This window comes from Pholcus phalangioides, unplaced genomic scaffold, assembly GCF_987345545.1.
Source record: "Pholcus phalangioides strain wild (caught in Gottingen) unplaced genomic scaffold, Ppha-v1.0 ptg000010l_1, whole genome shotgun sequence".
NCBI lineage: Eukaryota > Metazoa > Arthropoda > Arachnida > Araneae > Pholcidae > Pholcus > Pholcus phalangioides.
Window position 1 is genome coordinate 26,609,864 of NW_028301603.1, and position 26,646 is coordinate 26,636,509.

A 26,646-nucleotide genomic window follows, 5' to 3' on the forward strand; every position below is an offset into this window, starting at 1 on the left:
CAGGTAATGAGGAAAGTACACCATAATTCCTGCCAGTTGGAAGGAATTATTTGTAATTTTGATTTCACATCACAGTGAAATATGTGAATAATGATACTGCCTATAACAATATTTTCTTTCGTCTTGGCAAAATTCCTATTCAATAGGACATACTGCAAATGCTCAACCTGCCTACAACGATAACTTGTTTGCAACAATATCTTTCCTAGGTCCTTACAGTATCATCACAGACTGGTTTTACTATAGTTTTTTGAATAGGTAAAATAATTTCAACAAAGGCATACCAGCTAAAATAATCAACTCTTGTTAAACCAAAACACTGATACGTGTATTGGTCCTGTCAAATTTTTTTTTTTTTTTCATATTTTAACTATCACATACAATGAAATTTGATTAAGAAAGTTTAACATGAACTAATTTCCTTGTGTTTTGCATTAACAACATTTGGCTTTAGTTAAAAAAGCTAACAAATGACATTAAACATTTTTCACATCAATTATTTTTATTTACATCATTACTTTATTATTCATTACATTATTACTTTACTATTCATTACACCATTACTTTATTATTCATTACACCATTACTTTATTATTCATTACATCTTTAATTTTATCATTAATTTCACATTATTTTTTAAAATGATTAATAACTCTGAGTATGAATTAGCATTTAATTGGAAAAAATTCTGAAAATACTTTATTTAATTTGTTACATGCTCGTAGCATGTCAAAAAATTCAATTTAAATATTTTTGTTTCATTTTCACCATGCAAACTACAATGGAACTTCAGTTTATGAGCACAATTTATTCCTTGAGCATTCTCATAATACAAATCACTCAGTGTTTGCCAATACGCATCTAGATGAATGATTTTTGCCCCAAACTTCAATTTTACCCCCTCCAAATTTCATATAGGAGTGAAAGTACTCCTTCAAACTTCAGGTAGTTTTTTAAGAGAGTTATTTCTCACTGGTAAAAAAGAAATACCCCTCATTTTACAAAAATACCCCTTAAAATTTTGAAGAGTGAAATTACTCTTGAAAATTATGCTTTCAGATAACACTGATTACTCGTATATTGAAACAATTTTTGCCATGGGATAGAAACTTGGATGATTCATTCTATAATCATTCATCCACATAAAAATGACTATAAAAATGGCATTTAGTCAATACAATAATAATATATAATAATAATATAACAAATAATACAGTACCATCATAAAGTAAACATACAATACAACAGGGCTGGGCAAATCTTAAGAAAATCTGGGTGCCAGAACAATATTTTAGATGCCAAAAAAAAATTATACGAAGAAAAAAGGTCTAAAATAATGCTTCTTTTTACCTTTTCAGGGCATAGTGACCCTCTTTCATGTTGTCAGATATGCTGTTATAAATTCAAAACATATTATACTATGAGAGAGAGAGAGAGAGAGGAGTACTATTGTTTAGGATGATCCACCTTTATATATTAGCTCACCACAATCTATTTTCGTTTTTGTGACTTTTAAAAGGAACCCATCTAATGACATGCTTTTGCCTCAGTTTGAGGATTTTTCAGAAATGGGAAATTGCATTGTCATTGGACAGATTCATTGCTTGCATTACTATAGATTTATTTGAATGGTTTTTTCTAAAAAAATGTACACAGCTTTCTACATTTTACACATCTCTCTAAGCACATTTAATGTTAGGGAGGTTAATTGCTTTCTTGTTCCTCTTCAGACAAGATCCTGTCCATAAGCTCTTGCTGCTACATGCAATGAAGATCTGCAAGTTCGTCTCTGATCAACTCCTGCCCTTGTTCCTCCACCATTTCTTCATCCAGTACATAATATTCACCAATGACACAATCTCTTCAACAACCGGCGGCTGCTGCTCATGAACTTGACCACTTAGTCATGTTCAACAATGCAATCAGCCCACATTTTTCTCCAAGCAGAATTGAGAGTTTTCTTGATGACCCCCATCCCAGTGTTTATCAATGTTCTTAAGGTGCACAATATGGAAATGGTTTTTCCAAAACTTTTAGGGGGGAAATTTTTTTCTGTAATATTCACAATCCCACAATATATATGTGAGAAAGTGAAGAGCCATCAGTTGAATTGATGGTCTAGCATTAACGAAGTGACAAACCATTGCAAAGGCATATACACATCTGAAGCGCATTGCTAGGGAACCACGGTAACCAAAGTAAACGTTCTGAAAGTGATGGTTTAGGCCCAAAAACTATTGTTGCCTTATAGTTTTTTGCCCATTTGGGGCATATGCCCTGCTCTGACAAAATTTTAAAGTAGCCTATCGTTCAAATTAGATCCCATTTGATATATATGCAAAATTTGACGATGATCGATCTTAAATTGTAGATTTCTATAGAGCACACACAGAAAATCAATTATATATATATAGATATAAATTATAAATAAGCAATAATTTCTTTGAATATGTTTATCACATATCAGGTATAATACATATATTACATATTTAAGTTCATGGATACATTATCTATTTGCGATTTTTGGAACATTTTAATATGTGAATCTCGTACCTAAATGCTTACATAAAAAAAGTAGTTAGAAGAATTATAAAAAAGTGTGTGATTCAAAGAAATTATTTATCACATTTTTGCTCCCAAAAAAATCTTTTAAAAATACTTCGAAATATACATATTCTAAACACTGCACTATGCAGCAATTTCTGGAATACATAAACTAACCTTAAAATAAAATTTTAACCTGAAAGCAACACATTTTCTTTGAAAACAAGCAATTTGCCCCAAAAAAACCCGAGGGAAAATGGGTATCTACCCGGGGAGCACATTTGACAACCCTGATCAGTTCAGCTGTGACCACATGAAACTTTGAATAAACAAAACTTAAAAGTTTTACTCATAATGTGAATCATTGCTTATTTTATACGTGTCCGGAAAATTCACCGCCAGCAATTCACCGACAACAATTCACCGCCGGAAAATTCACCGCTAGGAAAATTCACCGACCAACAATTTACCGCCATGCAATTCACCACTAGGAAAATTCACCACTAGGAAAATTCACCGACCGACAATTCACCGCCATGCAATTCACCACTAGGAAAATTCACCGCTAGGAAAATTCACCGACTAGCAATTCACCGACAACAGTTCAATGCGAGGGAGTGAGCGATTGAGTTACTGAGTGAGTGAGTGACCCAGTGAGTGACTGAGTGACTGAGTCAGTGATTGAGCGACCGAGTGAGTAAGTGATTGAGTGACCGAGTGATTGATCCAGTGACCGAGTCAGTGATTGAGTGACCCAGTGAGTGAGTGAGTGACCGAGTAAGTAAGTGAGTGAGTGACCGAGTAAGTAAGTGATTGAGTGACCGAGTGATTGAGTGACCAAGTGAGTGACTGAGTGACCGCGTAAGTAAGTGACTGAGTGACCGAGTAAGTAAGTGATTGAGTGACCGAGTAAGTAAGTGATTGAGTGACCCAGTGAGTGACTGAGTGACCGAGTAAGTAAGTGATTGAGTGACCGACTGAGTGAGTGGCCCAGTGAGTGACTGAGTGACCGAGTAAGTAAGTGATTGAGTGACCGACTGAGTAAGTGATTGAGCGGGTGAGTGAGTGACCCAGTAGTGACTGAGTGACCGAGTTAGTAAGTGGTTGATCGAGTCAGTGATTGAGCGAGCGAGTAAATTGGTTAGTGAGTGAGGGAGTGAGTGAATGGTCAGTAAGTGAGTGAGGGAGTGAATGGTCAGTAAGTGAGTGAGGGAGTGAATGGTCAGTAAGTGAGTGAGGGAGTGAGTGAATTGGTTAGTTGGTTAATTTTTTTAACCTAGTAGTGTCACAAATGATTAAAAAATCCAATTGTTCCGAAAACGTATTTATGATGAAGTGTAGATTTGAAGACACTTGGATCGGGCGTCCTCTTCGTCGTGGTGGTCGTCGCGCTTTGACATTGACATTTGGAACTGCTTTCAAGGAACGCATAACGATTTCCCTAATACCAACAATTCTATAGAAGGATGGCATCGAGCGTTCCAACAGCAATTATCTGCTCACCACCCAGATATATGGAAGTTCATTGGTGCCATAAAAAGAGAACAGAGTTTGAATGAAGTTCGGATGGAGCAAATTGTAAGTGGACAAAACCATCACATTGATTAGGAGAAAGAAATACCGGGACTCTGCGCAGAGATTAAAGAATTTAGTTGATAAGTATCATCAAGGATGTGACATTAAAGGCTATTTGAGAGGTATAGCTCATAATGTATCATTTTAATTATGATATCAATATTTGTGAGAAATGAATATTTTTCTCCAGTTTTTACTTACATTTGCGTGTTATCTGTTTTTCTAGATTAGTAGATTGGAACCCTTTAATTATAAATATGTAAGGAAGAAAATCATGTCGAAAATTGTTAAATAAATACTGTATGTTTTGTATGAAAATTATGTCAGATATTACTAATTAAATGTTGTAGGTTTTGATTGAAAATTACCAATTAAATATGTATGTAATGAAAACTGTGTGAAAATTATCCTTCTAAAATACTCCTCTAACATTGCCCAAAAAGAATGCCATTTTTTATATCGTTTTTTGAAGCTGTGGTTCCGTGAGTTTCAGTTTTCGAAAATTTTATTTGTCACCCAAGAGTCCACTTATGTCCACCTTATGTCCAAGAATTGGATGTTTAAAACGAGATAATTTCATACGATTTTTGAACTCACGCATATAACTTTAAACAATATGAGGCTATGGCTTTCTTTTACCAGTTTTGCTGATTGAGAAAATTAAACTTATCTTTATATTCACTTTATTTCATTAATTTGTTTTCCAACATCAGTAGTAGGACATAATTATATGGCCTCTACAAAACGAACTGCGTCGTAGTGAACTAATATGAAGTGGGGATCATACATAATCACCGGTAAATGTTAGAAAATAACTAAAAGAGCTCTAGAACAATATTCTAAAAGTGAAAGCAATACAGCCAGACTCGGTTATAACACCGAAATCCCGCAAAATCTTCGATGTCGTTATAACCGAGTTTAACTGTATTTAAAATACTGGTTTTAATAGGTGTGGCATCATCAACAACCAATTTCAATCCACTGCTGGATGTAGGTGTTCTCCTTAGATTTCCCCTCAAACGAAATGCGATATTTTATGAAATTTTCGGAACTTCTATATGGTAATATTGCAACAAAAAATTAAACAACAAATTCAAGAAAACTTCGACTATAAACGAGTAAAACCGTGACATTTTTCAAAAAGTCTGGATGGAGAAGAAAAAACAGAAAAACCGGACTGTCACGGAAAATACGAGACAAAATGCAGGACATGTGGTCACCGAAGCTTAGACTAGATTTTTAAAGGTTTTTAAAATCACCCCTACCAATAGCGAGCTCTAAATCCACCCCCGTCTTCAACATATAGGCTTGGGTCATCTGCGAATGAAATTATTTTACCGTTCTACTTAATTTTACATAAATCATTAATATAAACTAGAAATAATTATGACGCAAGGGCCGATCCTTGTGGGACTCTTTTCATTATATTTCAAATGTGCTGATTTTACCATTTATTATGGCAGCTTGTTTCCTATTGTAGTAATATGTTTTAAACCAATATAGTACATTACCTCATTTGCCTGCTGAGAAGTGTTTTATTTGTTAGAATATTTAAATCAACATAATCGAATGTTCGTTTTAAGTCTAAGACTGTAAGTCAAATGTCAAAATTCAATCCCCCCCTAATAAAGAGGGGGGGGGGGTTCAAAGGTTATATGGAGTAATCATCACTGAGCCGAAATCCCTGAAGCCATAAATATAAAATTTAGTAAGCATTATATTTTATTACCAGTTGTTATCCGCGGCTTCGCACTCGTGTGTTTTTGCAATCTCAAAATTACTCTCACCTCATAACCTCCATGGGTGATGAACTTTCAGAAATCCTGTCTTAGTGTGTATGTACGTTATAAAATATAATACTAACTTTATGGCTTAAGCGACTTCGGCTCAGTGCTGATTGCTCCATATAACTTTTGAAACCCCACTTAGGGGGTTGAATTTGGAAAAATCCCTTCTCAATGAGTCTATATTACAATATTGATCTAATGTCATATTTATAGCTTCAGCTGTTTCGGCTCGGCATGATTTCAACGTTGACCCCCCCCCCCCCTCTTATGACGCCCTTAGGTTGTCGAATATGGAAAAACCATTTCTTAGTGAGTAGTGAGTCTTTACGTCGTGAAAAAAACTATTCACAAAATTTGATATTTACAGCTTCAGCGGTTTTGGCTCGGCGATGATGAATCGGTCAGGACATGGTATTTTATATACAGTACTAGGGGGCTCTGCCCCCCTACCACCTTTGGCGGCCAACCCCCCCCCCCCTTCTCTTCATAACATATCTTGTTTATTTCGTTTCACTTCATCAGCGTGCTATGGAAAGGGACACGTGAAAGCACCAGCTTACAGAAGAAGCGAATTTTATAATAATAAAGCAACAAAAAACAAATGTGATTCATCAAGTAACCCCAGAAAACTTCCCCATGGGGGTCCCCAAACTCCAATTCGTTGAATTGTAGTGGGGGCCCTGACTGGGTTTATCTCGGGCTACCGATGTGTTGCAAATTTTACAATGTTAAACAACAAAAATCAATGAGATTCATCCAGGGACACCCGAAATGAAACCTGTCAACTTTTCCCATGGGGCCCCGACCTGAAGGCTTGTCGGACATACCCCCTGTGAGTGGCCACGAAAATTTTTAATTTTTATCAATTTTAAAACAAATAAATCCAGGGCCCACATCCAGTAACGGGGACCCAATACGCAGATATTTAGTGGGGCACCCAGACACTGGATTTATCTCAGGCTTCCGCTGTTGAAAATTCTACAATGTTAAACGACAGAAAAGAATGAGATTCATCCAGTGCCCCCAAAATGAAACGAGACCCCTGACTCGGAAGCCAATCGGGCATCCCCCTGTGAGGGCCACTGCAAATATTCATTTTACCAACGAATAAAATCCAGCCGCCCCCCCCCCCCCACGCAATTACCCTTGACTGAATTCGCAAATTTTATGGGGTCCCAGACTGGATATACCTTGGGCTTCCACTATCGCAAGGACCCCTGGAAATGAAACCTTTTAACTTCCCCATGAAGGTATATGTGCAATCCCCGGGTACCCCGACCCTGTATGTTGGGAGCACTGGTGACATGTATATTTTACGTATACATACCTCTCGGCATGACCCCCACGAGGGCAGGGCTGACAGGGGCCGGAACGTTTCTTATCGCTTTTTGATATTTTCACACTATAAATTAAGCACAGAGGGGCCCGTGAAAAAGCTGGTTTGGGGGCCCGCCATCTATTTCAGCTTAGGGGACCTGCTGTAGGATGTGGGAAACTCTGGGTACATGCACATTACTTGGTCCCGATGTGTCAAATGGGTCAAGATATATGCAAGAGTTAAATGACAACTTGACCCCAAAATCGTAACCGACTTCCGTAACACAAAAACGTAACAGATTTCCATCACTCAAAAAAAGTCACCGACTCCCGTAATAAAAAAATCGTCACTAATTTCCGTTGCATAGGAAGTATATATATACGTATATAGTAAATATAGAGTACATATACTAGATACGCACTAAGGCGGGATTTTTGAAAGTTCATCACGTGAAATCGCGGGTAACAGCTAGTTCAGCATAAAAAAAATCCATTGGTTACTGATGATCACAGCGATGTTTTTTATAGCATCAAAGTGATAACAGGAGATGATTTTAAGCATTTTTAGGAAGTTAATTCATCGCGTATCCACTTACTTTATTATCTTTTAATTCTGTTATTATCCCTTTTAACATTTCATTAGAAGTTTCTGAGTAAAACAGAGTTAATGGAATTTTGTTGAATATACTATCTTGTATTGGGCAACAGCAATTTGTAATTTATACAAATACAAGGCCACAACATGCAAAATGCCCAGTGAGGTAGCTGAGAAAAAGATGCCCACAATAAATATGGATGTCATATAATTCAAAAATACAGCAACCCGAATCCGTATCATCTGAATTTCTTCTCATAAAGTCATTATTTAAACTTTCCGCCATATCTTTAGGACATGGCACTTACTCACTCAATAGATCGCTCACTCACTAGATCGCTCACTCACTTAGCAGCTCGCTCACTCACTCACGGACTGACTTACTCGCTCATTGAATCAGTAACCCACTCGCTCACTGAATCACTTACTCACTCGGTCAGTCAGTCACTCACTGGGTCACTCACTCACTCAGTAACTCAATCGCTCATTCCCTCGCTAACTGACTCGCATCGAACTGTCGTTGGTGAATTGCATATCGGTGAATTGTTGGTCGGTGAATTTTCCTAGCAGTGAATTGAATGGCGGTGAATTGTTGGTCGGTGAATTTTCCTAGTGGTGAATTGCATGGCGGTGAATTGTTGGTCGGTGAATTTTCCTAGCGGTGAATAGCATGGCGGTGAATTGTTGGTCGGTGAATTTTCCTAGCGGTGAATTGAATGGCGGTGAATTGTTGGTCGGTGAATTTTCCTAGTGGTGAATTGCATGGCGGTGAATTGTTGGTCGGTGAATTTTCCTAGCGGTGAATAGCATGGCGGTGAATTGTTGGTCGGTGAATTTTCCTAGCGGTGAATTGCATGGCGGTGAATTGTTGTCGGTGAATTTTCCGGCGGTGAATTGTTGGCGGTAAATTTTCCGTAAACCTATTTTATATAGTCAAAAAATAATTAATCACAATTTTTTCTCATCTGGCAAAACACTTGCAAACCAAGTCATTCATGAATCAAAGTTCCGCTGCATTTCTTGAATTTATAAATTACAAGTCTTAAACAAAGCCTGAATCATTTTTTCCCCTTCTGTTCTCAACTACCACAGAAAATTCGAAATCAGAGATTTTTCAAAAAAAAAGAAGAGGGACAAACAAGGTAAAACATCAACATACACAAGAAGTAATCAATAGAAACTCTACAGGATAGATGTCATAACCTGCACTGTTTAATGATTCAAAGTAAATTAATAATGAAAACATACCAGTCGTTTAATGAATCCAGTATTTTTCTTCATACTCGACTCCAGCCTAGTAAAAAAATGTTCTTCGGGTCTGCAAGCTTAAAAAAATAATAATAAAATGAACAGAGATTCCTTCATTTATGCAACAATAGAAAAATTAACAGAATATCAGGATTATGAAGAATTTTTGTTTTGATCGTAATGTAAAAATGTTTTCTCTTGAACATAAAACATGATTAAGGAATTCTTGATATTTAATTCTACACCAAATAGTTGCAAACTTGCGACAACCACCAATTTTGAAACACTATTAATGAGTGGAATCTGTCATAAGCAGGGTATGCCGATTTAAATCAGCTTGATCTTTTTAAAAAAAAATCAGATTTAAATCACAAAATTTAAATTTTGTTTTTTCTTTACACAAATTCAATGATATTAAGTAAATGTAACCGGTATGGTTTGCATGTCACTGATATGTGATAAAGTTTGTGATTAAAAGTAGTATAGATCTTTTTTGGGGTAAATTAGACTTGAACTTAATCCCTAGATACACTTCAGAAAAAAAGTTGCTCTATTTCTAGATTTTGTGCATGGAAAACATTGAAGAAAAATATAGGGAGATAAACTTAGCTAAACTGCATTATATTCAATACATTGCCAAGTCATACTAGGGTTCCAATGATTAAAAAACGGAGGAATTATTTTTTTTATAAAGCCTTGAATTCTATGCCGATTGCTGATTCAAAGTAATGAATGTTGTACCAACATATCACTGGGATTTCAACTTTACTTTTCGTATTAAAATTTTGTATTTGCTCGTTTTTTTACCAAAACTCATTACATTTATGAAAGAATTAAAATATGTATGCTATTAAGCTACATCATGCAAGTTGGAAACACATCCATTCATTGCGAAAGAAACAATCTTGCCAATATAGAATTGGTTTTATTTAGTTGATGCTGAATGGCTCTTTGGTTGTACATTGAGTGAATTGATATGTCTGCACCAGATGTCTGATATTGAGATGACAACACTCATTCACTTTAATGGGGGTGGGTGTGTGTGTGAATAAAAACACTTTCCTCTACAAAAAAATTTTAATTCGTGAAGTTAATTTGGGCTCAATGACCTTTAATATTACGTAAACACAGATTTTTGGTGTTTGCATTTTTTGCTTATATTTTGTTTGTTGTTTATTCATTAATGCTTAATTAAAATTTGAGCGATTAGGAGAAAAAAGCAGTTGGGTGATATGAAAATATGCATTCTTAGTGATTCACAAGATCTGTTTTAATTAATAAGCAGTCAGTTAATTTCAATCAAAAACGTCTAAATAAAAAAAAATCTGATTTAAATTTAAAAAAATCTGATTTTTTCATACCCTGGTCATAAATCTGTTGGATCTGATTAAAATTTATACAAATATTTAAATGCTTCAATTAGCAATAAATATAACTCTGATAAGTCTAACATCTGTCTTAGTCAAAGTTTCCATGTGGCTTCAGAACCTCCACTATCATTTTGCTGTCTGAAATTTTTCTCTTAACTTGCCGTTTTCTTCATATCTTCAATGTGTATCTTTTAAAGCTTTTTGCTGTGGTCCGCCAACCATTCTCAGAAAATAGTTACTCCACATTGACAGGTTGAAGCCTGCTAGTTCTTCAGCATTAACTATACTGGTAGTATTTATAACTAGGAGGTCCTAATCAAGAGAGCCATCTCAACAAATTCAGGAGGCTCTGGACCCGGGCACTTTTTGAGCCATCTGATTTCATATATTTCAAAGGAAAATTCAACATCAAAAGGGTATACATGATTATGGAATCTCTGAAAAATATTTTAATATCTTATGGAAGAAAAATTTTATATACAGAATTATTTCCAAAATATTTCCGAAAGGAATAATTATAGTGATTTCTCACTTACACATTTACTCTCATTTATAAGATGATTTTCTGCACTCATGGTCAAAGATATGGGTAAATAATCCTATTCACTTATATATCTTTCACTTAGGCATCATTTTTTCTTATTCCCTTACACATAAGTGAGTGCACTGTATTTTTGGAAACAATTTCAGAACTATTAAAATAAATAATTTAAGAATCATTGCAAAAAATTTCATAATTACTTTTAGAACTAATTCTATAATTGCTTTCAGAAATAATTTCAGATCTAATGAGAAGAAAATTTTGCAATTCACCACAATGGTAATGGCTCAAGCAAACATTTCATGAGCTGTGCAGTTTAAGAAATATTGTGACTCTTGGATTGAAAGTAAATAAATCTTTCCTCCTTACTCATGCCAACAATCTACATACATATTATGACATGTCTTGACTGATTCATCATAGCTGAGCCAAAAAGCCACTGAAGTTACGTATACAAAATTTGGCGAGTAGTTTCATGAAGTAAAGGCTCACAAAGAAAGGGTTTTTGAAATTCGAACCCCCCTCCCTAAGGGGTTATATAGAGAAATCGTGCCAGGCTGAAACTAAAAATATAGAATTTAGTTGATACTTTCATTTTATCATGTAAGAACTCAGTAAGAAGGGGTGTTTTCAAAATTAGACCCCTAAGTGTGGTCATAAGAGGGTTCAAAGGTTACATAGAGAAACCCCACCAAACTACTGAAGCTATATCTATGAAATTTTCACAGTAGTTTTATTCCATGACATAAAGACTCACTAAGAAGGGTTTTTCAAAATTTCTCAATTCCATCATATATAGATATGGGTCGTTCTGAAAAAAAAAATGTACGAACGGTTTCCAAGACTATTAAATTTTTTTTACAAAATTTCAGAGCACTTTGGTAGTAATTTTAGTTTTTTAGTACTTCATTCAATTCTCTGTCATATGACTTTTAATTTGTTTCAGATGGTATCTAATTTTTTTAAAATCATTGTTTGTAGCAAAACATCAAAATCTTTGTGTCCCAGCTTCAAAAAAGTGGTAAACAAAGAGACTTGTTGCAAATCTCTGTAATTTTTTTTCAAAAAACTTGGAATCACATTTTATATATGTGTCATAGATAAATAATGTTCCGTATAATTTTTCACAAGACTTCGAGATTGCAAAACAAGAAGCGGTTCGATGGACAAACACAGATTTATTTACAGAATGGCAATTTACACGTATTTACAATCTAATCAGAGAGCTAACAACTTTCTCTCAACATTCAATCACAACTGACTTTTTATCCAGTCTCTCTATTCGAGCCTCCCTTGCGATCACCTCATATTTATAGTTCCGGTCTAAACTTCGAGAAAAAGAACATTCCACAAATTTCTATTTCATAGTACCAGATTTGTGGCGCCACTGTCTGGATGGCCGTAACCTTCCACCAGTTCTTCGCCAATCACATTCCTTTGCGCAATACTGAAACTGGTATCAACAGATTTTGATATTTCTGAGAGCCATCGAACAAATCGCGCCATCTATCGTAACAATAACACTGACAATAAATTTTTGAAGAAAAAAAAATTATTATGGAAAACTTTTTTTGTTACAGTCCTGAAATTTTTCCCATTTTAAAATGTCCACTCTGTTACGGTCATTTGGGATATATATTTTTCTACCAGACTGAATTTGATAACACTTTTGAGTTCATTGAAAGGTTTACTTTTAATGCTTGATCAACAATTCTAGATTTGATTTTTGCAAAACAACTTAATATTCAAGTCATGTCTTCAGTACTAGATTTTTCTGTCGTATGTCCACTCTCTGTTACGTCATAATCATAAATAATTAAGATTTTTTTCATCTATATCAGCATCAAGTGATAGTACATGGAGATATGCTTCAAAATATAAAAAACGTTTTCATCGATCATTTAAATTTATAATGAAAAATAATAATTTAGGCTAATTTGTCCACTCTGTTTACGTCTTCCAAAAACTCAAGCGACGCAACAGAATGGAAACTACATAGTTTCCATGATTTAAGGTAAAGTTTTCATAGTTAAGAGGTTTTGAAGTTTAGAGCTAAATTTAATAAGTTATCACACAGTTCATTTTGAATCCTTTAAAACATTCTCCATCGTTTCATTTTTCAGTTAAATACAAAAGTAAAAATTAGTAGTAGTAGAGGAGTCAGTGTTGTTGGACTTTAAGCTCAATGCGAGATTCTTATTTGTCGAAACCACAATGAAATTTGGTTAGTATTTTTATCTCATGACGAAAACATTCATTAAGGGGCATTTTCAAATTTGACCCCTAAGCAGGTCATAAAGGGGGGGGGGGGGTTCAAAAGTAACAGAGAAATCACACCGTTCCAAAACCTCTGAAGCTATTCATGAATTTGTCAGGAGTTTTGTTTCATGGCCTAAAGAAACTAAGAAGGGGTTTTTGAAATATGACCCCTAAGAGGACAAAATAGGGAGTTCAAAGGTTAAATAGAGAAATCATGCTGAGCCAAAACCACTGATGAAACTTGGTCAGAAGTTTCGAAGCTCAACGCGAGATTCTTATTTGTTGATCGCACTCTGTCTGCTTATAAATACGTGTAAAATAGCTGTTTTCTGTGAATAAACCTGCATCGTCCTGCAAATTGTTTCATTCGCTGTTTATTTCAAGAACTTATCAGAAGTTATCCAGTACAATATTCATAAAATTTATCACAAGTTTTAATTAGAAAACTTCACCTTCTTAGTTAGAAAGAAAATATTTTTCAAAATTCAATCCCCTAAGGGAGGGTTTAAAGGTTATTAAAGCAATCATCACTGAGCCGAAATTGCTGAAGACATAAATATGAAATTTAGTCAGTATTTTATAACGTATATATCCACTAATACAGGATTTCTGAAAATTCATCCCCATGGGGGTCACGAGGCTTTTAAATGTTACAATGGGGGATCATCACCGAGTAATTTTCACATTACCATCAAAGCTGTGGATAACCGTTAGTGACCATTATGTTTACAGAGAGAACACTTACATCTCTTCTCATATACCATAAAGCTAGCTGATGATGAATGTTCATTTCATTAGCTACACACTGTTCACGGCAGTCAGGTGTAATAATATGCAACTGTTCATTCAGATTCTCAATGTATATACATAAACCAGGAGTTTCCCACCCTTTTCATAATCAAAGCTTATCTGTAGCTTTCTACAGCAGTTTAACAGAGTCCCTTTTAATAACCTTTTTCAGAGAAAGGTTAATGGCACACCACACAGCTTGAGAACAATAATTAAGATTGAGAATTCTTGACTAAAAAAAAAAAAAAAAAAGAGTATTCATAATTTAGCAAAAAAAAAAAAAAAAAAAACCAGTATTTCTAACTACAAAAGATTATGTAAACTATACTAACAAGATGCAGAGCTATTCACATTCCTGAGTTCGGCTTTCACCCTTAGTTTTTCAGACACTTCAGCAATGAACTGATCAAGAATTTTCTAAAACAAAACAAACAAAAATGGTGTTTTCATAAACAACAATAAAATTATTGCACATCAGCAACCTTAAAGTCCTTGTCAAACATTTTATTTTTTTTTTTTCAATTAAGTTGTGAATTTTTGCTTTTTTTTGCATTTAGTCATTGTAAATTTTTGGTGCTAAATAGGAAGAAAACATTAGACATACCCTTTCATCTTCTTCAGCTTCTTGATCCTGTTAAATACATTATCATCAGACATTTTGTATTCTTTTATCAGAATAGTAATTAAAAAACAAAAACTATTGTATTGCAATTATTAATGTTTAATTTATGATCTTATCCATCCAATGTAATCATTGATATTTTGAGATAATTGAACAACCTACAAATTTTAGATCAGGTAAAGTTCAATTTTAGATTAAGAAAAAAAGACTTCTTCATATTTATCACAGGAAAATGAATTACTATTCAGAAGAGATTTTTCATTTGGAGGACTACTCACAAGGTCTGCAGACTAGTAGGTTCTTCTATTCACTGGTCCATGGGACAAATAACTTTTATTTTTCTATTCTACAGCCGGTTTTTGACATGACAAGCATCAAAAACTAGTTTAAATTGTCAAAAACCTAAATGAATACTTTTGGATAATGTTTTCAGAACAGTAGTACATGACAAAAAAAACTTTATGCATTACAATGTTTTATTTTTTAACAGTAATTTACTACAATATTTAAAACAAAATATTAATTATAATTTGCAATTTTAAATTTTTTGACATAAAAAGAGTCTAGAACATATAACATATAATTTTATGGTTTATTTAACTTAACTACTCATCACCTACCTCTATTCAATTTGTTAAAGAAATAGAGCTGTTTATTCAAAATATGCATGATAGGGCATTAGGGTTTTTGACTTGGTATTGTTGGCAAAGTGTGGTTATGCGTGAGTACTGACAAAAATAATACAAAAAGAATGATCGGCAAATAAAATCATTATTAATTAAAAAATTATCTTTTCTCAATAGCTAACATAAATGATCATTTCGGGAAAAAAACAGCTCTACCGGTCGCAGTGCTAAATCCAATTTTATTAAGTACACTTCCTGCTGTTTGCCTCCAATTTTCGAAGTCGCTAAAAAATTCTCACGTCATTTTAGAGCATTTAATATTCTTCATTTATAATGTATATGAAAGGATTGTATATCTGAAATGCTGTATTATATTCTGATTGTATAGTTGCTCACAGATGCAGAATTGTTTCGATGTATTTATCAATTTTTTTTCTTTCTTTTTTTGTTTATCTGTTTGTTCTATTCTTGAAATTACATTGAAATTACTCATCAATACAGATCCACAGGTTCTCTTGATGAATTTGTTTCTTGCATTATTATGTATTATTTTTCATCATGTTAAACTTTTTCGAAAAATAAATAAATAAAAATGAGGACGAAATAACATCGTGATTTGCTTATCGGATCGATCATGATCTGGTTACAGCAGAGTTCATTTAATTCGCAGGAAAGACAAAAAAATCGTAACAGGTATTAAAACTGTCGAAAACTTATCGTCAATGTTGTCAAATAGTTTTTTTTAACCTGATAGAGATATGTTAACTAACACTTACTTTTATGTAGATTAAAGGGTTTTGTATTTGGAATTATAATTACTGAGAAAGAAATATATATTTTGATATTTTAAATGCTCTGATCTGCCGAAGTTTTAATTCCATATAAAAATTCTTGTGCAGCATCTGTTGACACACTATTGAACTCATTTATTCTCACCTTAAGTTGTATAAATCCAGAGTTTTAAAGATTATTTTCAATCAAAGCAGTGCCGGTAGGACTTGGCATCCAAAGCATTTATTTTGCACGTTTAGATACAGCTTCGATTGGGAAAACCACTGCATCCACTTATATAAATGCTAGTAAATATACTAGCATTTATACTAGCATTGACCATGTGTGATGTAGCATCATGGTCAAACTTACTTAAGTCAAAAATGTAGTTGGTTTCGCTGCATCATAATTTTTTGCAGTTGGTTTTTACACACTGCACTTGTGCTAGTGGTAAGACTGAGAAGTTTAATAACCTGGGGTTGTTTACAAAACTCTTCTGACTTCCCATGGTTGGTATGGCTCTGAATAGCTTGTCTATCCATGATGCTCGAATTGAACGCTTTGCTATAAAGCCGACACCATACTCAAAACAGGTAACTTTTGACTGCTTCAATCCAATCAGACTACTATAGATTCAGGTTTTTATCAGACCATTCTAGATTGAAAACTAGATTTCTTGCCGCTCATTGTTTTCAAATTAAACATACTCACATGGAAATCATAATATACATATATGCTTCATCTGGCATTACTCACTGAAGTCAGATTACAAAATTAATGAAACTGAGCTTTCCTGATATGTTTTACGCATGGCTTTCAACACAGTTACACACACATAAGTTCTTTAAAACACTTTGTATCCATTAAGGACTATCAATATTTACGATGTTATCAGATCACAATTTACATTCTCGATTTTCTTTTTGGAGGAAAACAATTTTTTTTCCTTTATTATTTTGCTTTTAATCAAGCGACAATTGCAACAAATTTCTAGGTCTGTTGTCAGAAATCTCCAAGTTTTAGAAAAATTTACTATTTTCCCTGACCTTTCTTTAGTAAAAAAAATAATCCGTACAATTCCAGGTTTTTTCCTCATCCATACGAACCGTTCTATGCAACTTCTAGACATTCAATTTTGTCTCGCGAGATGTCCATGAACTTTCTATAATAACCAGCTGAATCACTCAAAGATAAACTTCTTTCTGTTCGCTGGCCAACATAATGGTCAGCTATAGTGTCGTAGGCCACATGAGTGGTGAAACTTCAGTGTATAAGCCGCTCTATTATTAATTTAATTAATTACTTAGTTATTAAATTAATTTTGTCACTAGAAATAAGAAGTTTGTAAGCAGTTTGTTAATAAAGAAATCTACTGTTGGAACTGATAGTTCAAATAATGATCACAAATGTAATTTTTTCACAGTACTTTTGCCTTGTCGGGGCCACACAAATCATTTTGGGGGCCAGCTGTTGCCCCCCCCCCCTGACATAGATGAAGCGTGAATCAATGCTGGTCATACAGTTAGCAAAATATGACAGGATACATTGGTAAAAAGGCTTTCATTGCCATAGCAAGAAGTGATGCAGTTCCCTCATAGCTTCCCCTTCACTGCAAAGTTAACTTCAAACGGACTATAGTACGATTTTTTTGAAATTCTAATTTACACTGTCCTTAACCTGGGAAAAAAAACATATTAAAACATGTTTTTATTGAAAAACTAACTTTTCCACCAGATTCACATTTCTCTTGATTTGATGACTCTTCTTCGACCGAGATATCAGTAACAGGAAGATTGCTACCATTACTCATGTCTGTAGCTGCAAAAATAAAAACATTACTTTTAAATTGACATTGCAAATAAGCATGACATTACTTGTAAATTAACGCTGACATTGCAAATTAACGTGACATTACTTCTAAAGCAGAGTTTTATTGGTTTTAACCAGGGGGGGTTTAAATCAACCTGGTTGATATTGGTTTTTTTCCCATTAATTCTTAAAAATTAGTTACATGATACTGCCTTAATAAGTCAATTAAATTAATAACTGAATAAATGAAGTATGAATATTTAAATGTATATTGGTTAATTATATTTGAATAAAGATTTGTCAAATTGAATAAAGTTGATTTAAAGGCAAAAATACATTCAAAATGAGAGTTGGTAAGGTTTTGGTCATTATAGTAAAAACCAGAGTATACATATACACATGTTTTTACCATATTGCCCAAACCCTTATATCTTAAACTATTTAAAACATTCACCTCATTACCATACATGAAAATATGACATGAAGTTAAAATACTATTTATAAGCAGATAAAAAAGTTAATGTCAAGTTATACGATTGATATACAGTGAAACCTATAAATGAATTACCTTTTGGGTTTGATAATACAATTGAATAATCAACGTTAAATCTACCCACAATTCATATCAAAATTCATTCAGTTCGTTTTGAATTTTGGGTAGATTTAATGTCGATTATTCACTTGTACAGTGAAACCTGTCTAAGACGGACATTGTATGAGATGGAAACCTGTCTTAAACAAAATCAAAATATAGTCTGGCGAATGATTAGTGCTTTTATTTGCACCTTTATAAAATGGAAATCTCTCTAAAATGGAATATTATTTCAGTATGTTGAAGTTCCGTTTCATACAGGTTTCACTATATCAATTTGTTATAGATTTTCCATTTTAACCACCAGCTTGACGAAATGACCAACAAAACATTAAGTACAAAAATCGAATGCCACATTTATATAGGCAGATTTCAGAATTAAATAGTTGACTGCTTGTAGTTCTTTATGTGTTACTATAACATCAAAAGGAAAAATCTAATTAGTTTCCAATTAGAGGTTTTGGACAGTCAAGAGTTACTAGTTAACTGTTCCTTTTCAGAATAAAATGAAAGATTATCATTTATAACAGAGGGAGGGTTGACGTTTTGACCAAGAAACTGGTTAAAAGTGGTTTTAGCCATCCAGATGTGGTCAAATATGGTCTTTCTTGAAACTGATTTAGTAATAAATTTAAATGATTCTCCTATTATTTTTATTTTATTACAACAATCAATAAATAATATTGTGATAATTAAATGAATTTCAATAGGCTAATAGTTGTCTAGAACCTGTTGTCAGAGCTGTCTCGCCAGCTGTGAGAAAAGGGTGGCATGATACTATGGGAGGTCTACAAGAAACTACTGGTTGAAAATTTAACAATGGAAATATTGATTGCTGTTTTTTTTAGCCATTTGAAGTGGCCTATGGTAGTAAATCATTCAAAATGGTAAAAACTGATAATCAGGATGGTCGAAATAGGTTTTCTGCATGATTAGAACCACACTTGGTCAAAGTGAATGCAACCTGTTTTTTAAAAACATTCTGATGCATGTTAGAAGTAAAAACCAATCTTAAATTAATATGAAAGAAAACAGTTAAAACTATTACTACATCAGTTTAAGACTATTTCAATGTATTTCACTAGTTTTGACCACTTTTAATAAGACAACAATAAGTATTCTTTATGGGCATTGTATATTTTATCATGTATATATATTGTTTCTAGTTTTTGTAATTGCATTTTTAATTGGGTTACTGTATTTTAGAAATATATGACATCCATATTTATTATGGGCATCTTTTTTTCTGCCAGGTTGTTGGGCATTTTGCCTGTTGTGGCATTGTATTTATATCTATTTTAGCCAGTTAAAACCACTTTTAGCCAGAGGCCTGGTCAAAACCAATTTTAAACAGCCAAAATTACAGCCCTGCTATAAAGGTGTTGATACGACTCTACGTTGGATTTTCTTTCTGAAAAACTGAATGGATAAAAGATAACCTCTTCCTCCCCCCCCCCCAATCAATTTAAGAACAGATTTTTTTTAAAAGACTTGGCTTATGAGTAATAAAGAAGCACAATATATTCCACTATATAGAACAGTGTTTCTCAACAGCCAGGCTGTTGATATCTGGGCATATCTTGATATCGACCATACTGGGCCGTGAATGACTCACCGTTCCATTTTTCTCCATTTATTTCACATTAGTATTGTGAATGATTGAGCCTCCCACTCACAAAAAGAAATCGACCAGTCGGCCGATTTCCCAAAGTTGAACCATTGTTATATAGAAGACAATTGCACCTGGTATATAATAAAAAATAATTATACCTGAAGGTGCCAGATGCCTGGAGTTCCTTAAGGAAATGGTGAGTGCAGAGCAGTTGCAACAGCAATGTGTGGCCCCTCAGGCAAAATGATGTTCTAAGGCCTCTTTGCATGGTCAAAATTTGAGTCTATCAATCTACAGCCTTTCAAAAACCAATGCACCATGTCTCATAATTATACAACCCTTTCCTGTGTATCCCAAGTAACCCCATGAATCAAGACGGCTTTGCTGAGGTAAAAAGTAGCATGAGCGTTGAATAGTTTTGTTGGACTATTTCAACTTTATGGCCTCATCATTCAGACCAGTAAAATAATGATTACTGACTAGAGGAAGAGAGATTATTTGGGAAATCTGATTCTTATATACTCCTGATTCCTTTTTTTTCCCCCCATACCAAAACATTTCCATTCAACCTTTTCTGCAGTTTAATAAACTCAACTGATCTCTATTACACATAATAACCAAAAAAAAAACCCTCTGTAAAATGCTTATATCTTTTTGCAAGAGGAAGACTTTTGTTCTGATTCTGTGCAGGTGATAGTGCTCCCCGTGACCCAGAGAACAATGAACTGAGAAAGAGAAATACTCTATTTTTCTATTAATTGTGTTACTGTTAAAGTGTATAATTTAGTTATTCTACAGTTAAATTATACACTTTAATGGTAGCATTTATACTGTATACATATTCTTGCACTACCCAAAAGAAAGACAAAAAGGACACAATATAAACACTGTCTCTTTTCTTCAAAACTTTGACAAAAAAGCTGATTCTGCCCACTGAGAATCAACAGTGTAGGGGGGGGGGGGAATGAGCTTATCACCGCTGAAATAATAGAGTTTTAAGGAGGCGACATCTCAGAATTGCTGAAAAACAAAACATTAAGTTAAGTGAAATATTTAGTAATTGCCACTGAGAAGGTTCAAGAATTTTTTCAGCATAGTGACTCCACAACAGAATATGCCAAAAAATCTGCAATGAATGTCACAGAACAATCTGGAAGAATTTTTAGAAAGGTGTAGGAAACACTACTATGGGAACTTCTATAGCAAAACATATTGTTCCGCACAATTTCCACAAGACTTTGTGATTGCAAAACAAGAAGTGGTTCGACGGACAAACACAGATTTATTTACAGAACAGCAATTTACACGTGTTTACAAGCTAACAACTTCCTCACAAAGTTCAATCACAATTGACTTTTCACAGAGTCTAATTCTAATTCTTCTGCTGTCATCCTAGTATCGCTTTTTATAGGCTCAGAGAAATTTCAAGCCACAAAACAATTAAACACTCATTAATTAAACGCCACTCATCTCTTTTGTACTAGGCCTACTGCAAAAACTGTACAACTATGTACAACACTAAAAAACAAAAGTTTTTTAACAGTTGTATGCTGTAAACAATTTCTCAGCTCATAAAGAATGAATGCAAATGACGAGAAAATTCTTTTGAGCCCTGCAGGACTTGAGTGATCAACAGCATTTTGACATACCTACAAAATTCATCAGGTATGTGCTGCCAGGGTTAGGAAGTTTCTTCCAAGTTGGAAAAAAAACGTCTGGAACAAATACGATTTCTTCCAAACTGAATGGAGAAGAAATGGAACTGATTTATAAAAAAAATTACTTCATTTTATAATCATGCAATCATAATTTACTGCAGTTACTAGAGGATTTTATCAACTGTAGTGTTAATATAGCATCCATTTTGAAAGGTTTTGTTAGTTGCATATGTAAATAAAAAGTCCTTTATTTATACGTAAACTTTTATATTTCTTGTCAATAGAAGTAATTTAGAGTGTTAAATTTAAAATTCTTCCTTTTAGCCATTCAGCATGGCAGCTATTAGGCTCTTCCAAAGTTAAGTTGATAAATCCAAAAATATATATGTTATTGCTAAAGTCCGAAGTGCTACCAATTCGCAAGAAATGATTCAGACTTTGGCTGGCCATTTCGTGAAGTGGCAGGAAGTCACTGGCCAAAGCTTGATGTGATGATTAACCAGTCAAGTGGTTACGACGTCATTTGCTGTCGCTGCCATACATAATGTTGGTGCCTAGTCACAGGACATTATGACCGCCCCTCCCCACTTTTGGGGTGTCATATTATGTCTCGACACATTTGAGCTATAAGAAAACATGCTGTGAAAAAAATATTTTAATACTTCAAACTTTCAAGAAAAGGAAAAAAAAGGGAAAAGGTGTGCGCATCTTAAAAAAAAATAGGCACTGCGGGTAACGCTCTGAGAAATTAATTGGACAGTTGACTTTTTAAGATGGTTCGGTAGAAGCCAAATCCATTATTTTTAATTGGACACGCATGATGCATGTCTACATACAGCAGCTGTATTGGATTAGCTCCATCTGATGAAAGAAAAAGTGAAATTTGAGAGAAAAAATGATAAAAATAATTACATGAACATATAATTTTTTCTGATACATTTTGGAGAGAAAAAATTATTACCGCATCGTGACTGCTGTTTAATGGGTTGCCATAACTAATGGGAACATAATTATTGCTGAAAAAAATACGCCAACTTGATGAGCCCGAATCATGTCTTTTGTTATCAGTAGGGCTCCGATTTTTATGCCCTAAAGATAAAACATTGTTGCTGTTAGGTTAAAAAACTTGAATTTACCAACCAGCAACAATGTTTCATCTTTAGGGGCATAAAAATCCAAGCCCTAATTATCGGACTTCAGACAAGGGATCACGGGCCACTTTGCAAACTGGCCAACCAATGTCAAAATTTTGTACATAGGCTGGGTCAATATTTAATGAAATTGGCCAATTCATGAAGTGGCTGGTCCCATAGTGAATTTGCCAATTTCGGGCTTTGGCAGTAATATACATAAAATTATATATAAACCTACTGAATTTGCAGGACAACTTAAATTGAAATAATTTGTTTTAATATAGGTGTTTTATTGGAAAATTATATATTGCACATTCTAGTTAGATGCGATATATATTTTTATAATAAAATGTTTGAAAAATATATTGGTGCGTTAAAACTTTGACATTACTTTACAGTGTAACATCAGGTTCAAATCTAATTTAATTATATGACAGATAGTTTTTCCTCTAGACCCCAGGGATGATCGACTACTGGAAACCTGAGGTACCCACTGGCATTCCGGCTCAGGCCAGTTTTATTTAATAAGTAAGACAGTATGAGGGTGGGGGTCTTTTAACTGACGGGAGAGAATGGGGCCAGTGGTCAAAATCCTGTAAAAATCATTCTTTCTCATATAATTAAATTAGATTTGAACCGGATAATGTTACAACAGCAAATAAGGTGACATAAAAAGCATCAAGTTTCATTTGGCAACTCAGAAAAGCTGCCATCTCCCAAATATTTGCCAGAAACACTGTCAGTTTATATCACACCTATTCGTGCATAACCTGACCTGCAGGTCCTTGAAATATCAGATTTATCAGGCACCCACCATCGCTACAGTGTTTGTCAGCTGAAGTTGGTTTTCTGTGATTCCCAAATTCAAGGTGTGAAATGCAAGCTGATCTCCCCATTAAAAAGTCTCGCCACAGAGAGCAATAGGCCTACAATGGTAAAATCTTAAAACATTACACTTCACTCAGAGTTCAAAAAATACATGGTAGATGGCAGCACTATAACAAGCATTACACAGAAACAAGCTCCGCATTAGGTTCACAACATGTGCATGCACTTTCAACAAAATGTGTGTCAATTCGTTAGAAGATCCACAGAGAAATATGGACGAGATACATGTGTGGTTTAGTAGTAGATTGATCAGGCAATTGAGTCATCTGCATTACGTATCCACTGCACTAACAAATTTTAAAAGTCCCACAAAAAAGATGTTTTTCCACATACGGTAGGAACTGAATTATCTGACCTAATGTAGATCATACCTAACTCAGGTAAAAGAAACCTAGGACAATACACATCTTACAGTATTTTGAGATCAAGTGAAATAAAGCTGTAAATAGTGAAAATTACATTGCACAAAAATTATTTCTAATAACTATACAATGCTATGTGGGAAAATGTTTGCATAAAAGAATCAAGCATAAAGTTATGAGAAGTACTGTAATATGTTATCTACAGTTTAAAGCATTTCAAAAGTTGTTTAACATACAGTAGCCTACTTTGAGAAATATTGTCTTCTAGTGTCTTCTGTCATCAAGAAATCGTAAATGCTTCACAGAGTACCATGATGCTCGCAAGCAATCGATTTAAGCCTTTTGTCCATTCAAGTCTTGCAATTTTATTTGTTTGATTCTTTCCCCCCTTTCAAAAGAAAAAAAATTCTATCACCCCTGCCTCCTTCCTAAAACCAATCCTTAAATTCCAATGTTGTATCTGCTGTTTTTTTTCCACCCCTCCCCTCCCAATTGAATCAGTTGGCCACAACTCAGAGTAACAAGCAATTTTACCATGTATCAATTTTTAAAATCAATTTCTGAAAATTACCTCGGACAACCCGAAACTTGGTTAATCTATGGTCAGATAATCAGTTCCATATTATACTTTTAAATTAATAAAAAAATCACAAGGTGCTTTCGCATATTCTAGCACCACATTTTTTTTTATTTTACCTACGCTTTCATTTTAAATAACAGCACTTTAAAAGCCAACATTCATATTCAAACAGATGGAAACTTTTCAGTATTGCCAAATGACACAGAGAATTAACCTTTCGTGTTACATTGATATGTGTGAAATTAATTACAACAATCACAGGAATGTTTTCTTTTTATAACATTTGTTTTAAATTTCCCTGGTTAATAGAAATGAGCTGCAAATTAAAAAAATTGTGTACTTTGGAGGGATTTCAATTTCTTTCAAATTTTGTAAAAATTTATTTATTCAAAAATTCACACACGTCTCTCAGTTAACATCAAATATTCATCACCTGTGAGTGGCTGCTCTGAAGATGCATTTTGGATGAACAAATCGCTACTCTGAGCATGGTTGTAATTAGGTTCTTTTTTTCTGGACCCCACATCAATAGTAATTTCACTAATGCCTTGCAAGTCAGTAGCTGAAGACTGCTGAATATTGCTGGTGTTACCACAGGTGTAACGACTGGCAGCTTGTCGCCTGCCCCTTTCTTCTCTTTCCCGTCTCCAGCTTTTACCCCGAAATTCTGGCTTCTGATCTGACATTGCTATCATATAACCTGATAAAGAAAAGTAAGTTTAAAAGCATATTACCATTTAAAAAAGACTGCAATTAGTTTTTTTTTTATTCATTATCAATACTATTGTCATAATGATTCAGTAATTGTTCCAAGTTGTATTGTTTCTTTTAAATTTTTTTTATTTTATTTATCTATTTTGTAATACAGCATTTATGTGAAAAGTTGATAAGTTTAAAGCACATTTGGAGTTAACGTTTATGAGGGCTTCATTGATTCCTGAAGGACACCGGGAGGTTCGTGAAAAAAACCTATTTTTTCTTTCTGAGAAATGGACTTGGCTGAACTTTTACTGCTCACCTAACTCTCATCCTTTCTTACCATACAGTTCCTATATTGTATTGTTTCAAACAACAGTGAGCTTCATCATGAAGCTTGAGTGGAGCTTTTGAAATCTAATTGATGGGGCAATATTCTCATTCCCACCCTGCAAGAGCTGTCAGTCATCCCTCCCCACCCTTTCACAATAATCTCTTATGTACCATACCCACCATCTCAGCCGTTTGCTTGTAGAGCCATTATGGCAGGTAAAGAGTTAAAGAGGAGTCATTCAGTCATACATGAAAATTATGTTTTCCCCGTTTCTATTTTATTTGGAATTATATTTCCAACAAGGTTTACAAATTCAACATTGTTCGGAAACCGTTTGCAAGTCATTTAACGCTGGCCATGAAAGCCTCACACAATATCACAATCAAGATTATTTTCAAGGTGACTCAACAAATTTTGACACAGACCATCCTGTTTTTATGAGACATGAGCATTCCCTCCATTTCTGCATAATATTGTTTAGCTGTTCCTCTTATTCTCGCAAAAATGTTCAGTTTGTCATTTTTCTTGGGGTCTAAATCTTATATATAAATATGAAAGTATGTATGTCTGTTCTTTATACAAATCTAGTTTTAGGCCGATCGTTACCAGATTCTGCATACATACCAAAGAACGGGAATGAACCCTAGGCTACTTAAAAAGTTCACCAGAGCTGGGCAAATGTCCGAAAAACTGTCGGGCAACAATGGTTTTGGGGCCTCAACAATCACTTTCGGAACGTTCACTTTGGTTACCACAGTTTACAATGCATTTCAGACGTATATATGCCTTTACAATGGTTTGTCACATATTTAATGCTGCCATCATAACAGTTTATTCCTTTATAATGGTTTGTCAATTTTCCACTCCTCTCAGCAGCAATTGAAGGAAACACGGGAAGCATCGGGTATTTTTGCTAGCTTATATACAGGGTGTCCTGT

At 34.2% G+C, this 26,646-nt stretch overlaps 1 protein-coding gene across 5 annotated transcripts in view; it reads right to left on the reverse strand.

Moving 5' to 3' along the window:
* The window catches only part of Upf2 (UPF2 regulator of nonsense mediated mRNA decay), a 228,607-nt gene that overhangs the window by 199,917 nt on the left and 2,044 nt on the right, over positions 1 to 26,646 (reverse strand). For all 5 annotated transcript variants that reach the window (XM_089237947.1, XM_089237950.1, XM_089237948.1 and 2 more), the window contains exons 2-6: positions 25,112 to 25,378; positions 17,768 to 17,862; positions 14,630 to 14,656; positions 14,358 to 14,442; positions 9,067 to 9,143 (exon numbers count right to left, since the gene is read on the reverse strand). In XM_089237947.1, coding sequence (XP_089094073.1) covers positions 9,067 to 9,143; positions 14,358 to 14,442; positions 14,630 to 14,656; positions 17,768 to 17,862; positions 25,112 to 25,373 — 546 coding nt within the window. In that variant the 5' untranslated portion in view covers positions 25,374 to 25,378. The remainder of the gene's footprint in view (positions 1 to 9,066; positions 9,144 to 14,357; positions 14,443 to 14,629; positions 14,657 to 17,767; positions 17,863 to 25,111; positions 25,379 to 26,646) is intronic.